Source organism: Triticum aestivum, chromosome 5B, assembly GCF_018294505.1.
Source record: "Triticum aestivum cultivar Chinese Spring chromosome 5B, IWGSC CS RefSeq v2.1, whole genome shotgun sequence".
Taxonomy (NCBI): domain Eukaryota; kingdom Viridiplantae; phylum Streptophyta; class Magnoliopsida; order Poales; family Poaceae; genus Triticum; species Triticum aestivum.
The window spans coordinates 495,534,331-495,548,501 of NC_057807.1; the positions used below are offsets into that span (position 1 = coordinate 495,534,331).

General features: G+C 47.6%; 1 protein-coding gene across 1 annotated transcript; it reads right to left on the bottom strand.

Annotated features, from left to right (window-relative positions):
- Window positions 1-8,638: 8,638 nt before the first annotated feature.
- Window positions 8,639-12,093, bottom strand: LOC123116603 (SPX domain-containing membrane protein OsI_32082-like). The gene is made up of 6 exons (XM_044537540.1): window positions 11,521-12,093; window positions 11,339-11,412; window positions 11,136-11,256; window positions 10,737-11,048; window positions 10,448-10,555; window positions 8,639-10,323 (listed from the first exon to the last, which is right to left on the bottom strand). Exons 2-6 carry the CDS (start codon window positions 11,389-11,391, stop codon window positions 8,836-8,838), a joined length of 2,082 nt encoding a protein of 693 aa, XP_044393475.1. The 5' UTR covers window positions 11,392-11,412; window positions 11,521-12,093; the 3' UTR covers window positions 8,639-8,835.
- Between the last annotated feature and the right edge of the window lie 2,078 nt (window positions 12,094-14,171).

Consider the following 14,171-nt stretch of genomic DNA (forward strand, 5'->3'; position numbering starts at 1 on the left):
TGATCCATTCTTGGACGGTTGAGGCATTCGCAGCATGGGCAAAGAATGTGAGCATCGTTGGCAAAATTTGCCCGAACAAATGCCATGAAATCATCAACTCCTTTCATATGTTCTTTCGAAAACTTTCTAACTCCTTTTCTAATCCAGCTTCTGTCCATCTGCCAAAGACAACAAATTGTTGCAACTTAGCAAATCAATCTAAGTGCATCAACATTAATTAATGAAAATGGATGGAAGTAATGGAAGCTAAAATTCCAGAAAATAAGGTAGGCACCCAACTTTATATGCTAACTGCCTAAATTTATATGCTAACTGCCAGAAAATAAGATATGCACCCAACATTGAGCTATTTCCAATTTCTCACTACTTTAGTGCAGTTCACATGGTTTACTGATTTCACATGGCAGCAATAAAAAGCAGTTCATATTAAATACAGATTTCACATGGGATAAATGAAAAGCTAGCAAAAACTTGTAAAACCTAACATAGACCAGGCAGAGCTGCACTAAGAAACATATGTGGTTCCTGTAAAGAGGATATCCACAAAGAGATCAGGCAGAGCTGTAGCATCCGTCCATAAGATTGCACTATAAAATCTAACATTTATGAAGCAAGCTCCACCTGCAGCTGATGGATCCATCAGACTGCATTTCAAATTAAGCTCCTCAACATATTGAATCTCCACCTTCCCCTTTCCTTTCCATTTCAAAATGATATAACTAGCTAGTGTTCATCCCCTGTCCCTCATCTAGTAAGATAAAAAAACTCAAATTATCTCTCTTTCTCCCATGCCCCTCAGCTAGTGTTGACAAACGAGCTAGTGTTCATCAGCAAGCGCAACACAGGCAAATCTGAGGCAAATCAGAGGCAAGGAGAGGATGGGGGGAGAGGGGTGCATACCGGGAGGTGTGCTTGCGGCGGAGAGGGGGGAGAGGAGTCCCCCATGCTCAGCGAGTTGCTCTTGCCGTGGACAAGGCGAGCGGCGAGGCCATGGGCGAGGTCGCCATTCCTGTCGTGGGCAAGGCGAGCGGCCCCTACTAGTTGTTTCGGCTGCCAGCCCCGCCCGCCGCCCACCAGCCCCGCCCGCCGCCCACCAGCCCTGCCCTCGTCCCCTATTGCTTGCTTCCGCCGCCGCCCGCCGCCACCAGGTCGGAAGACCTAGAAAAACGCTAAGTGTTGCTCTATTCGATGCCACCCGCCTCCACCAGGTTGGAAGGCCCCACTTGTCACTTATAGGAGAGAGCCGGGGTTTTATATAATGTATAGATAAGTTCCCATACCAAAGCAACAATCCCTCTCTAGCCCAGCAGTATCGAACGAGCGAAGCAAGCGCGAGGTCGTGGGTTCGAGTCCCCGCTAGCGCACATTTTTTGGCGAATTAAGCACTCGGCCCCTCCTGTCAAATGGGTCCTGCATGTCAGTGTGTGCCCCATCTATTGTTGAATATTAATATTTAACCAAAAATGACACCTAGACAGTGACACATAAGCGAGGTTGCTGAGGTGGCTGCCTAATCATTCTAATTCATTCAAAATCAAGTGTAGTGACCATGTTATATTGGTCATTATCAGCTAGGCGTGAGGCAGTGGACAGTGCTTCCCGCTTTATGACCATTTCCTGTAATGACATTATGACCTTTCTGACCAGAATGGTCATTATAGGTTAGGGTTTGGAGCCCCCCAACAGCTTTTGACCTATTGGTCTAAAATGGTCATAAATTTATGATCAATTCTTCCAGGGTCACTAACAAAAGGTCACTACTTGACATATTTCTTGTAGTGGCCCCGCCCCACTGCAAACGAGGCCACGCCACACAGAAAACGAGGAAGAGTAGAACACGGTAGGTCGCCACCGCTCGGGTCCAAGTAAGGCCACCGCTGCTACCCTCCGGTTGAAGCCAAGCTAGGCGGGTTGACCATTGATGGCCGGTTAGCTTCTTGGTGGCGACGTGGAGTCGGAGAGCTGCGCTGGAGAAGAACGCTGCTTCTACTTAACTGCTGGTGCAGTTGGCTGACTGACACGTGGGCCCAACAGGCCAAATGTCAGTTACGCAACTGCACCTGCAGTTAAGTCACTGAAGCTTCTGTTCGGCTCAGCGGGACACAGGTGGGTAGCTTCGGTTAATTAATTATACCTCCAGCGCACCCCTTTTTAGTTGAAGAATGTATGAAATGTAATGAAATTCGGCATGTTTATATGAAATCCGACTGTGTATGAATGAATTTATTTTGATTAGTTCGAATTCCTGTATCACTGGCATTGGATGAAGATGCATAACAATACATACTTGCATTATTCCCAGGGTGATCACTTTGTTTGCAGCAGTTTCACATGTACTCCCTCCGGTCCTTTCTAGTCTGCATACAAGTTTTGTCTGCAGTCAAAGTATCTCTACTTTGACCAATCTTATACAAAAAAGTATGCACTTTCACAATGTGCGAAGTAAAAAGGAACAGAAGGAGTACGAAGAGTTTGAGCAGCTTTTTAGCGTTTCTGTACATTACAATCAAACACACAGGCATGGCAATTCATAGAGAACATTCAAAACAATCGATGATTATGCATCTCAACAACTGATATGTCAGAGGCAATATTTACTTCACAACTAAAGAATAAAGAAAAAAATCAATCGACGCTGCTGATAGCAAAGGGCGTCCCATTCGAAAATATCAAACGCATGTCTTGCTAAAATCAATGAGCAAAATTTGACAAGGTTGTCCCATTCCAAAATATCAAATGCCTACGATTGTGGAATGGGCAGGGTTTGCCATCAGTTCGGACATTGACATGGCACCTCGTGCTAAATAAACCATTCTAAATATTGTTTGAACTATGTCTCTATCTTGATTTGGCAACAAAAACTAGAATGATATAGACCATAAAGTGACCATGGTACATAGATATATGTTTGTTTCATGTTGTTATCCTGTCCACTTTACTACTAAACTCATTTACCAAAATGAGTTTCATATACAACATGGTAAACATGTGATGTGTCTGCTTGTTTCTCTTTTAAAATGCGGACAAAATATTGGAGAACAGTACCGCGATATCCAATGGTAAAGGAAGTAATGCAGATAAGGTTCAAGATAGTGAGACATCCCTGTTGGTCTCCAAGAAAGCTGATAAAACTATCTTGACGATAGTCAGAGAACCCAAAAGTCATGTCTTGATGTAGTGTTCGAGTTACTGGCCACTACTGCTGGCACAAGCTCTTCAAACTCGCTGCCTGAATCAATTCGTCTTCTTGAGTCTCAGCTTCAAGTTGAAAGACATCGATCAGATGTCCTGTGACAGGAAGCTGAAGGACTGAGGAAGTCCCTGCAGAATTCAGATGCATATTTCCTGGTGCAACAGCAAGCATTGGAGGATTTAAGCGCCAAACAAGAGAAAGTTAATAAGCTTGCTAAGCATCTTGCCAGCATTATGGGTACCCAGGATATTGTTTCTTGAGATCTTCTGAAATGGTTTCAGTTTTGGATTTGTTTTGCTGGTGTTTATTTGCGCTGGTCGCCAACTTTGACAACTAGTGTATATGATATGCTGCTTTGTTCCCTATATTTGCACTGGTGGCGAACTTTGATGCCCAGTGGATGTAATATGTGTAATAGCCTGATAGCCTAGCGTTAGTTGCTTGCTTATTTATTTCCTTGTTGTCTTGTTTATTTGTTTGCTTGTAGTCATTGCAGTTCTTTTTCCACGGTTTGCTAGTGGCTGCAATAACCTATTTTTTAAAACTAGGCCACAATAACCATGGGCTAATATTTACTGTAGTGACACTGGACCTCCTACTGGCCGTAGAAACAGTGGGCCTTCTACGGGCCGTTGAAACAATGGGCCTTTTACGGGCCGTAGAAACAATGGGCCTTCTCCGGGTCGTATCATCAATAGGCCTTATACGGGCCGTATGATCGATTGGCCAAACATGGGCCAAATAGACCGTATTATGGCTGTAAACGGGCTAGAGTTGGAATCGTCCGTTCATGGTCCGACCATAACGGGCCATCGTTAATAGGCCATATCTGATGACGCTATGAAAACGGCCCAACGTATTAACGGACCACAAATGGGCCGATTGTAACCATGGGCTGGATTTGGCCCACAAGCAGAAAATGACAGTAATGGGCCGTAAGTAAATGAATGCTGGAAATGAGCCCAAGAATAAATGGGCTTTGAGAAGGTCGAAAGATAACATGGGCTGGAAACGGCCCAACGGAATAACTGACCGTTAATGGGTTTAAGGTGATACACTGTTCATTACGGGCTAGTTTCACCATGGGCCGTTAATGGATGTAAAGTGATACACTGTTTATTACGGGCCAGTTTCACCACGGGCCGTTAATAGGCCAAGAGTTACAAAGGGCCTCATATGGGCCTCATATGGGCCGAAAGATGTCATGGGCCATACATGGGCCAGAAGTGAAAACGGGCTGGAATCATATTGGATGGCCCAGATGACGCTACTGGGCCTAATTCGGATAGGGCGTAATGGGCCTTGGGTTAGCAGGCTCTAAATGGGCTATATGCGAACATGCCGTTAATAGACTTTCCATGGGTCGGCCCGCCACCTTTTGACCAAGTCAAAGGGGCCGGCCTTTTCACATGAATGGGCCTCTGTTGGGCCCTGCCACATGTCGACGTATCATAGGCGCCTTCTGTCCAATGAGTGGATGACATCTGTCCCAATGATGAGCCGACACATGTTTCCTCCAGCCAATGATGATTTTACACGTGGAAAATCCCCATTGGTCGGGGCTGTTAACGGGTTATCGGATCCAAAACCCGACCCGATAGCTTAACGGTGTTCCGTTACGGTGGATGCCACGTGTCGGTCACCCTTGACGAAAGCACTTCTGTGACGCGCGATTTATCGTCATGGAAGTGGACACTTCCGTGATGATAATTTTGGTAATGTCATGGAACACTTCTACGATAGCACAGGTATGACTATCTTGATTCTATCATAAAATCGTCATGGATGTACATGCATGACAAAAAACACGACCTACTGTAACAAACACGTATCATCACGGAAGTGTTTTTTTGTAGTGTCCATAGACATAGAGTGAAACACAAATATGATGATGTTTATGAAAGCATTGGGTTACCTTGTCCCTTATCTTACCAATAAGAGGGTTTGTGACTCCTTGAACTAGTGCAGGATATGAAAGTTGATTGCACATGTCCTTGCCAAAATGAATATGAGTGAACTCGGTGGGACCGAGATCCGTATCGGTGTGACCGAATTGTTAGGGTTTTTGGCAGTGGCTATGTCATATGAACTCGGTGGCTCCGGGTAGGATGTTTCGGTGCGGCCGAGTTTGACTTTGAGTTTTGGACATATTTGGAACGAGAAAGTGGTTGAGGGCTTTGGAGCAATATCACTAAGCACTTTGAGCAAGTATATCATTAAACAACACCTTATCCCCTTTTAATAGTATTGGCTTTCCTATGGACTCAATGTGATCTTGGATCACTAAAAGTAAAATGAAGAGTCTTGAGCTTTTGACAATATGTGTCTTTAGCATTTTGAGGGATCCACATTCCTAGTCCATGCCATGCCATTCATTGAACTTTCTGAAATATTAAACTTGAATTAATATTAGTTCAATGAGCTATATGTTGTTATGAATTACCAAAACCACCCGATGATTAGTTGCACTTTCAATGGAAAAAATCAGGCTTTATTAGTCACAAAAAACTGGCTTTTTTGAGAAATAAAAAAAAACTAGCTTTTGTTAGTCATAGCTTAAAATGTGCTTTATTTTTTGTTTTTTCATAGCAAAAGGCCTGTAGGCCCTGGGAGAGGCCGTTCGTGCTGGGGCACTTCTCGTCCCGAACGAGTTCCCTCGATCAATGCCCCCACCCCGACCCCCCGGTAGGAAAGGAATCGTTCGATCTGGGGAGCTCCCAGACCGAACGTCGGGGCATTATCAGGGTCCTTTTTTCTGCCCAGTTTTGTACTTCACACTTTATCGCGGAATTGGGTATTTGATTTTAAAAAAATGGCATAGAATATAAATATTGTATTTTATGTTTGAAATACTTAAGAACTTTTACAGAAATATATATTATGTAAAAGTATACATGTCAGAATTAAATACAACACGATTTGCACTAACACAAGTGAGTGAAGTCTGTTTTAAACCTTAAATTTATAGGGCTTGTCGGAAACAAACCTCTACCTCTAAATCCCTGAAATTCATATCCTGTACTCATCGATCCTCGTCAATCTCGACCCTGAACCCATTTACATTGGTTTGGCACGCTAGAAAAATGATGATCCCGGCCGGGATTACTCTCTAGTCTCGCTGACTGCACGGGTCCACATGTCATATTCATCTTCCCCAATCTCTCCGGACTCCATCTCTCCCAAGAAACCACGGGATCTCCTTCCTCAGGCATGGTGACGGGCTGTCATTGACTTGCACGTCGCTGTGTATCTGCCAATCGAGCTGATACTGTACCCTGCCGGCCGTGCCACTCCTTGCACGGCGCTCGATGTCGTGCGAGCCACTCCGTACTCGAATAGGCCGCACACGCGCAGCCGCCGCTAGCCCCGCTGCTGCCGCCTCCTCCTGTCAGAGCGTTGTCCGCTAGTTGCTGCCTCCGCGCTTCACACCGATGTGCAAGCTGTGCTTTTGTGCCTGTTGCACCACACAGTGGGTCGAGCCACATGCCGCCCCCGCCTGTAGGCTTGCTGGCTACACGGTGTGTGTGAATCACCGATGATTTTCATTAATCACATCCAAGTGTTTATCTACATGTACAAGTGTGGGTAGCAACAGAAATCGCAGCTAATTAGCATTATATAAGCGTGTGCGGAAGCATGGAGCGCTAGAGCGCCGTGTTTGCATCGGCCGGCAGCATGGCGAGCGTCAGACTCGGGTGTGGCTGCTGATGGGGAACGACCGAGTCGATGTTGCCGTTCCAACAGCCGCGACGCGCCTTGCAGCACGCAGGAGCCCACTGCCTCGCCGTGGCGCCGCCTGTAGACGTGTTCCGCGCAGTGCCACATCGGACGCCGGGCAGGAGTTGTTCTGTGTGTTGCGCCGGCGGGTGGATGGCGGCATCGGTCATGAAGGGGCGGGCCATGAACAACGACCGGGCCAACGTCCACGGCGGCGTGAGGGGCGCGCGGGGGCACTACATACCCTTCTCGATGAGCCCCGAGGCGGGCAAGTGTCCCCGTTCCGCCATGTTGGTGCTGTCGAGGCGCTGCGCTGGTTTCAGGATGGAGAGAGATAGGAGGGGAATGGGGGTAGAGGAGAGATATGACAAGTGGGGCAGGGGTGTAAGTGAGAGTAGACTTTGATCCCGGGCGGGATGTATCTTTTCCCGGTGCGCCAAATAGGTGGAGGGTTGAAATTGACCGGGATTAGTGAGTATAGGGTATAAACTTCAGGGATTTAGAGGTGAGGGTTCATTTCGGACAAGCTCTACATCCTCAAGGTTTAAAATAGACTTCACTCAACACAAGTTGCATTGCAGAGAGGCTCTCATGTTCGGATAAGAAAAAGATAGTGAATCTAACGGTTACATCAATTTTGATTTTCAACCTTCATGGGTAGAAAATGGTTACTAAGGCCCTATTTGGTTCATAAGTCCTAGGACTTTTTTTAGTCCCAACTTATAAGTCTCAAGTCCCTAAAAAGTTCCTACCTGTTTGGTTCCTGGGACTTATAAGTCCCTATAAGACCATATTACAACTATAAGTCCCTATAAGTCCCTCCTTGAGAGTCTTATTTCATAAGTGCCAAATGCCCACTTTAAGTCCCTATAAGTCCCTCCTGTTTGGTTTAGATGGGACTTATAGGGACTTTTTTAAGTCACTAAGCCAATAAGTCCCTGGAAACAAACACCCTCTAATGCTTGCTAGTGGAGTTTGTCCGTACATAAGATATGATACTTGACTTTTAAAACAGTGCCCTCACATTTCATTAATCACAGAGATTACAACACGCAAACGAGACGTCAAGAACTGCAATGTCATGAAGCTTGGCACAAAGGACTACAATAAAGGACAAATTACAATTGACTCCATATCACGTGTGACTCACAGGATTGTCTCCCGTCGGTTACCACCGCAAGTATAGCACCGTCGAAAACAGAGGGACAAACCATCAAACCTAGAACTTTTTTTTTGAGGGTATCAAACCTAGAACTGGAGGACCACCATCACAGACTTGTGCTACTTTTGGAGCAAATGAAACAACCGGCCGTAGTGTATGACATAGAGTCTATGTGGCATGTTGGTTGGGGGTCATCCTAGTGTCCGCCAGTTACCGGCACCACCATCTTCGTCGAGGAAGAAGAGCATGGCCGCCAACCTTCAATAGCAAAGCTTGCTTCAAGACAACAAAGCCTTCCACAGGAGCCGATCACCATATCGTAAGACCGCCTATCCGAAAATTGACTGTACGATCAAGCCGACTGCCTCAAGCCACAAGCTGGAGGGGGAGGAACAGCGGCTATATATTCGACAAGACGTCGTCCCACTCCACTGAAGCGGCGGCCGGAGGAGGCGGACCTGTGGTGTCGCTCACGAGGGAGGCCCACATGTCAATGACACAACTGCACAGCGTGTGTGTGGGGTGTGGGGGTGTGTGTGTGTGTGTGTGGTGGTGGGGGGGGGGGGGGGGGGGGGGCGACCTCGAAATCGTCGCGAAATGCCCCCAACCTGACGCACCGTCGGTTCCCGTGTGCCCCGAGCCATCGGACGTTCAGAGCATCACACGCGTACACATAGCGAGTCACAAACATGAAACAACACAAACACAAAACACACACCGTGACGAAGGTGCTCGCTCGCTGGCTGCCTGGCACTCTAGCTGGCTAGTAGAAGAGCGAGTTGTAGGTGGAGAGCGTGGCGGCGATGGACGCGGCGCAGATGAGCAGCGACGGCAGCAGCGTGGCGTTCAGCAGCGCCCCCTGCCCGAGGTACCCGGCCAGCGTGATGGTCCCGTCGGCGGCCACCCGCGCCAGCGTGCCGGCCTCGGTCGACAGCAGCCCGCCGTTCCACGTGCCGCGGGACAGCCGCGCCGGCATCACCTGCGACAGCAGCGACAGGTTCACCCCCTCCAGCACCTCCGCCGCCACGAACGTCAGCAGCGCCGAGCACACGTACTGCGCCGCCGTGTACGCCGTCCCCGGCACGTGGAAGCTCAGCGCCACGCCCGCCAGCAGCACCGCCTCCGACGCCACCAGGATCTGCCGGTCCTCGAACATGTTGCTGATGTAGGTGCCCACTACGGCATTGATGGGGAGCACCGTCAGCCCCAGCGCCGCCAGGAACACCGCAACCGAGCTCGTGTTCCACCCGAAGTAGTAGCTCGTCACCACGCTCGACTCCGACAGCAGGATCTCCATGGAGAACTTGAGCATGAAGTAGATCAGCAGCTGCACCTTCACCGACGGCGTCAGCAGCCTGTACGCCTCGGCGATCGACGGCGCTGCCGCCGGAGCCGGCGTCTCCTCCTGGTCGCTCTCGCCCTCAGCGTCCTGCTTCAGCAGGTATTCACCCGCAAGCCCTTGCTTCCGGTATCCTAATCTTGAGGAGCCGCCGGAGGAACCCTGACGGTGACCTTCATCGTCGGCGTCGCCGAGAGCCGGCTCTTTGAACGAGATCCACAGCCAAACCAGGTACGCGAGCCAGCCAAACGCCATGACCCAGCCAGGCAACGTGTCCTGGTTGATGGTGACCGAATACACCTTGTAGTTGACCTGGAGCAGGCCGGCGATCGCCGGGCCGCAGGCCATGCCGAGGGCGCTGGCGCTGACGAACGCCGCGGACGCCTGCATCCGGATCCTCTGCGGAACGCAGTCGCTGATGTACCTCCGGTTGACGGCCCTCGCCGACCCCATCCCGCACAGCACGCGGCCGGCGAGGAGGATGGCGAGGGAGTCGAAGTCGTAGGCGAGGGCGTACATGACGTTGCCCAGGAGGAGCACGACGCTGCTGAAGAGCAGCGGGCGGAAGTAGGAGCGGTTGGACCAGGCGCTGAAGTAGACGGAGGAGAAGAGCTGCGCCACGGCCATGGAGCCGATGATGACGCCGCAGACCGTGGCGGCGGCGCCGAGGCTGGTGGCGTAGTCGTCGGCCGTGGGGACGACGATGTACGTGTTCACCATGTAGAGGAAGGTGTTGGCCAGGTTGAGCACCAGGGAGATGAAGTGGTACTTGTCCTCCGACACCTGCTGCTCCTCCGGCGAGTCGGGGATGCTCCCCTGCCTGATCAGCGCGTGCTGCCCCAGGAACCGCAGGAAGTTGGTCGAGTTGGTCAGCTTGTCCGCCGTCGCCTTGATCATGTCGATCACGGGATCCTTCAGGTGCCACCACATACGTACAAGATTATGTTATCATTGTTAGCCACATAGTACAAGAACAACACGATCACGCTCTGTTTGTGGTTTTCTACTGGAAAGAGAAAGCACAAGACTGAAGAACCTTTGGAATGGCCAGTGGGTTCTGGTCATAGATATTCAGGTAACTTCCTTCGCGCTCCTCGAGGTCGCCGAGGTTGCGCGATAATGCCCCCACAACAGCTCCAATACCCTACTCACAGTTCAAGATTATAAAATTTAAATGGTTGAAAAAGGAAAAATTTCAGATTTTAAGTTCAGAGGCAAATTTGAAATGATTCGCAATAATAATAATAATAATAATAAGGTTGAATTCATGTTCAGATTCAAATGTGAAAGTAGCAAGACTGAAAGATGTTGGCCAATTAACTCACCACATGCTTGAAAACCTGCTGGAGCTGAGAGTAGGGGTGGTTCGACCTGCTCCTGACATAATAATCCGTGAACTTGTACCCGAGACGCTCATCGAACTTCTTCAGGATCTTCCGGACCGCGTTGGCGTTGAGATCGACGAACTTCAGAAGCCTGACAAGATCATGGCCGACTGCCCTGTAGTCCTCTCTCAGTTCAGTTATCTCCTGGAGCAGTGGGATGTCCTCAAGCACCGCCCTTCGCTTCCCTAGCTCCTCGAGCCGCGCCGCTATCAGCCCTTGCTGTTCGATCATGAACAGCACTATCTTCTCAATCTGAAACAAAGGGGAATAACATGAGATCTTCTTAAAATGGGAGATTTGTGATGCGTGAAGCCGATACGACTATCGATAAATTAGAACCTCATCGTCAAGCAGCTTTGAGAAATCTTTGAGAACGCGTCTTCGGTCGTGATTGCCTTCCTTTGTCTGCTCTGTGTACACCTTCACCCTTGCCTTGAGCAGCTTGTAGTTGAAGTAGTACCTGAAAGAAAAAAGCAGACGTATGATGTTTCATCAGGACTAAAATGTGAGTTGATCAGGAAATGAGGAAATTCCACACATACTCCTCCCATCCTGGGACCTGGTCTGTCGTTAGTTTCTTGGAGAAATTCACCATTTTTCTTCAGTGTAAGAGGACCTATAAGAGAAGCACACCGGGCGGTGTGACGATACAGTTTTCCGTCAGAAAAAAAAAAGGAAGATTCAGATAAGAACAAAAGAATTTTAGCAACGAGGTGAACCATACCAGGATGCAACAAGAAACCGATGATTAGTTCTTGGTAGTAAGGTTGCTGGGTGGTGTGCTACTACTATGTGCTCAGTATATATAGCTTTCCATCAGGGAATGATTCTTGCACGTTGGATGAACTGATTGTTAATCAGTTATGAATAAATCCATGCTAAAATTAGATTGAGATCAAGTTTGATACGCACAGCTGGGCAGCAGATAATTATATACATGTATTTTCACTATCATATCCATTTAACTTCTCCATGGATTAAATCATACTAGTGTCAGGTCCAGCTAATGATCGCCGTGTCTGACTTTTGTGATATTGTATCATACTATTTGTGCTCATCCTATTGAGAAATAGCCATCAAGTAACCGACCAGCAACAGATTACAGACCTGCAAAGAATATACTCCCTCCGTCCCAAAATTCTTGTCTTAGATTTGTCTTAGCCCACTGGAGAAACTCAGAAATGCTTCTTTCATCGACCACTGGGGTTGACAATGTATAATGTAGTGCTTGGGGGTACGAAAACAAACAAAAGTCAGCCACTTCTTTTTTGCAAGGGTGGAGAGAAAATGTCATCTTACACTGAAAAAGGTGGTACAGTCAGGTGCACCTGTCAAAACAATAAAAAGAGGTACAGTCAGGCACAAGCTCTTACCTTTCCACGGAAGGATTTTTATTTTTTTTTGAATGAAAAGGGACTTTTCCCCTACCCCATTTTATTGATGAAGCAGAAAAGAAAACAACAGAGTTCTTGGCCAGGCCATAAGCGGACCTGCCAGCATCGCAACCTCATGCAACCAAACAGACTATCTGAGAAGAAAACGAACTTCAAGTTCCTAGCAACTACAAACAACCTAAAAGAGCTTAGTATAATTCATCATGTCCCAACGAACACACCACCGATTACATTGAATCGATCTCGATCATGTGAGAAGCTCATGGGAACTTTGTATTGAAGACCCCAAAAAAGAGAAAGTCATCTAGCTACTACTATGGACACTAAGGTTCTGATGGAACTAATCACATCATCATGGATGCATCAAGGTTGATGAAAAAGACTCTGGCAGTGGCTTCCCCCTCCGACAGAGCTTCAAACAGGCCTTCAGATTGGATCTTCGCGAAACAGGAACATGTGGCGACGATAAATTCTTTTAAAAATATGACGGATGGTTTAAGTCTTTATAGGGATATACAAAGGTGGAATCGAGCAAAGACGGTTGATGTGGGCCCTACACGCTCGGATGGTGCGCCACCTAGCCGTGTGGCCCCTCTGGTGGTCGTCTACTTCTTCTTTGAAGCTTTTATGGTCTCTTCTGATCCAATTTTTTTTAACAATTGGCATCTTGTTTTGACATCCGTAGATTTTCTGCGAAATAAAACAAGTACTCCCTCCATCCCAAAATAAGTGGACAAAGATAGACTTTGTAGTGCTTGTCAAGCATGAAAAAAAGTAGGGGGAAATCATCCCGTGAAGAATATCATGACCACAAGAAGACCACTTGAGCTTCTCCATATGGACATCTTCGGTCCCAATGCTTACAAAAGCCTTGGTGATAACTCCTTTGGTCTAGTCATAGTTGATGATTATTCCAGATTTACGTGGGTATTTTTCCTTGATGACAAATCGCAGGTTCAAAGAATCTTCAAGACCTTTGCCAAAAAGGTCCAAAATCAATTTGAGGTGAAGATCAAGAAGGTTCGGAGTGACAATGGAACGGAGTTCAAGAACTCCAATGTTGACTCCTTTCTTGACGAAGAAGGGATTCTACATGAGTTCTCATCTACGTACACTCCTCAACAAAATGGTGTTGTTGAGAGGAAGAATCGAACGCTCATTGAGATGGCGAGAACGATGCTTGATGAGTACAAGACACCGAAACATTTTTGGGCGGAAGCGGTTGAGACGGCGTGTCATGCTATAAATAGGCTTTACCTCCATAAGCTCATTGGCAAGACATCGTACGAGCTTCTCACCGGTAACAAACCCCAAGTGTGATACTTCCATGTCTTTGGCTCAAAATGTTATATCCTTGATAAGCATCATCGCTCAAAATTTGCTCCTAAATCTCATGAAGGCTTTTTTACTTGGTTATGGATCAAACTCTCACACCTACCGTGTCTACAACAATTTCACCCGAAAGGTTGAAGGGACGGTAGACGTGGAGTTTGATGAATCTAATGGCTCGCAAGTCGAGCAAATGCCACTTGATGTAGGAGACAAGGACCCATCAGAAGCAATCCAAGATTTGTCAATTGGAAAGATTCGTCCCTTGGAAGTGAATGAGAATACCTCATCTACATATGTGGAGCCCCCTACCTCGCGGCTAGATGAACCTCAAGGCAACACGGAGGCGTCCACAAGTGGAACTCATCAAGATGAGGAAGTGCAACAAGAAGATCCACCACAACCTCCTTCAACCACCACCTCAAGATAACCCCAACAATCAAGAAGAAGATGATGATGATGACAATGAAGATGATGAGGAAGCTCAACCTCAACCTGCACAAAAGCTACCTCGAGTCCGATCAAGAGTCAAGAAGAATCATCCCATTGAACAAATCATGAACGACATCAACTCCGAGAGAATTACTCACTCTAAAACTCGTTTAGCTAACTTTTGTAGCATTACTCATTCATCTCTAGTATTGAACCTATG

Excerpts from the sequence above, each read along its gene's own strand:
- LOC123116603 (XM_044537540.1), bottom strand. The coding sequence starts at position 11,391 with ATGGTGAATTTCTCCAAGAAACTAACGACAGACCAGGTCCCAGGATGG. Across the intron at positions 11,257-11,338 it reads CAGGTCCCAGGATGGGAGGA|GTACTACTTCAACTACAAGC; the intron begins GTATGTGTGGAA and ends TTTTTCTTTCAG. Across the intron at positions 11,049-11,135 it reads CAAAGCTGCTTGACGATGAG|ATTGAGAAGATAGTGCTGTT; the intron begins GTTCTAATTTAT and ends CCTTTGTTTCAG.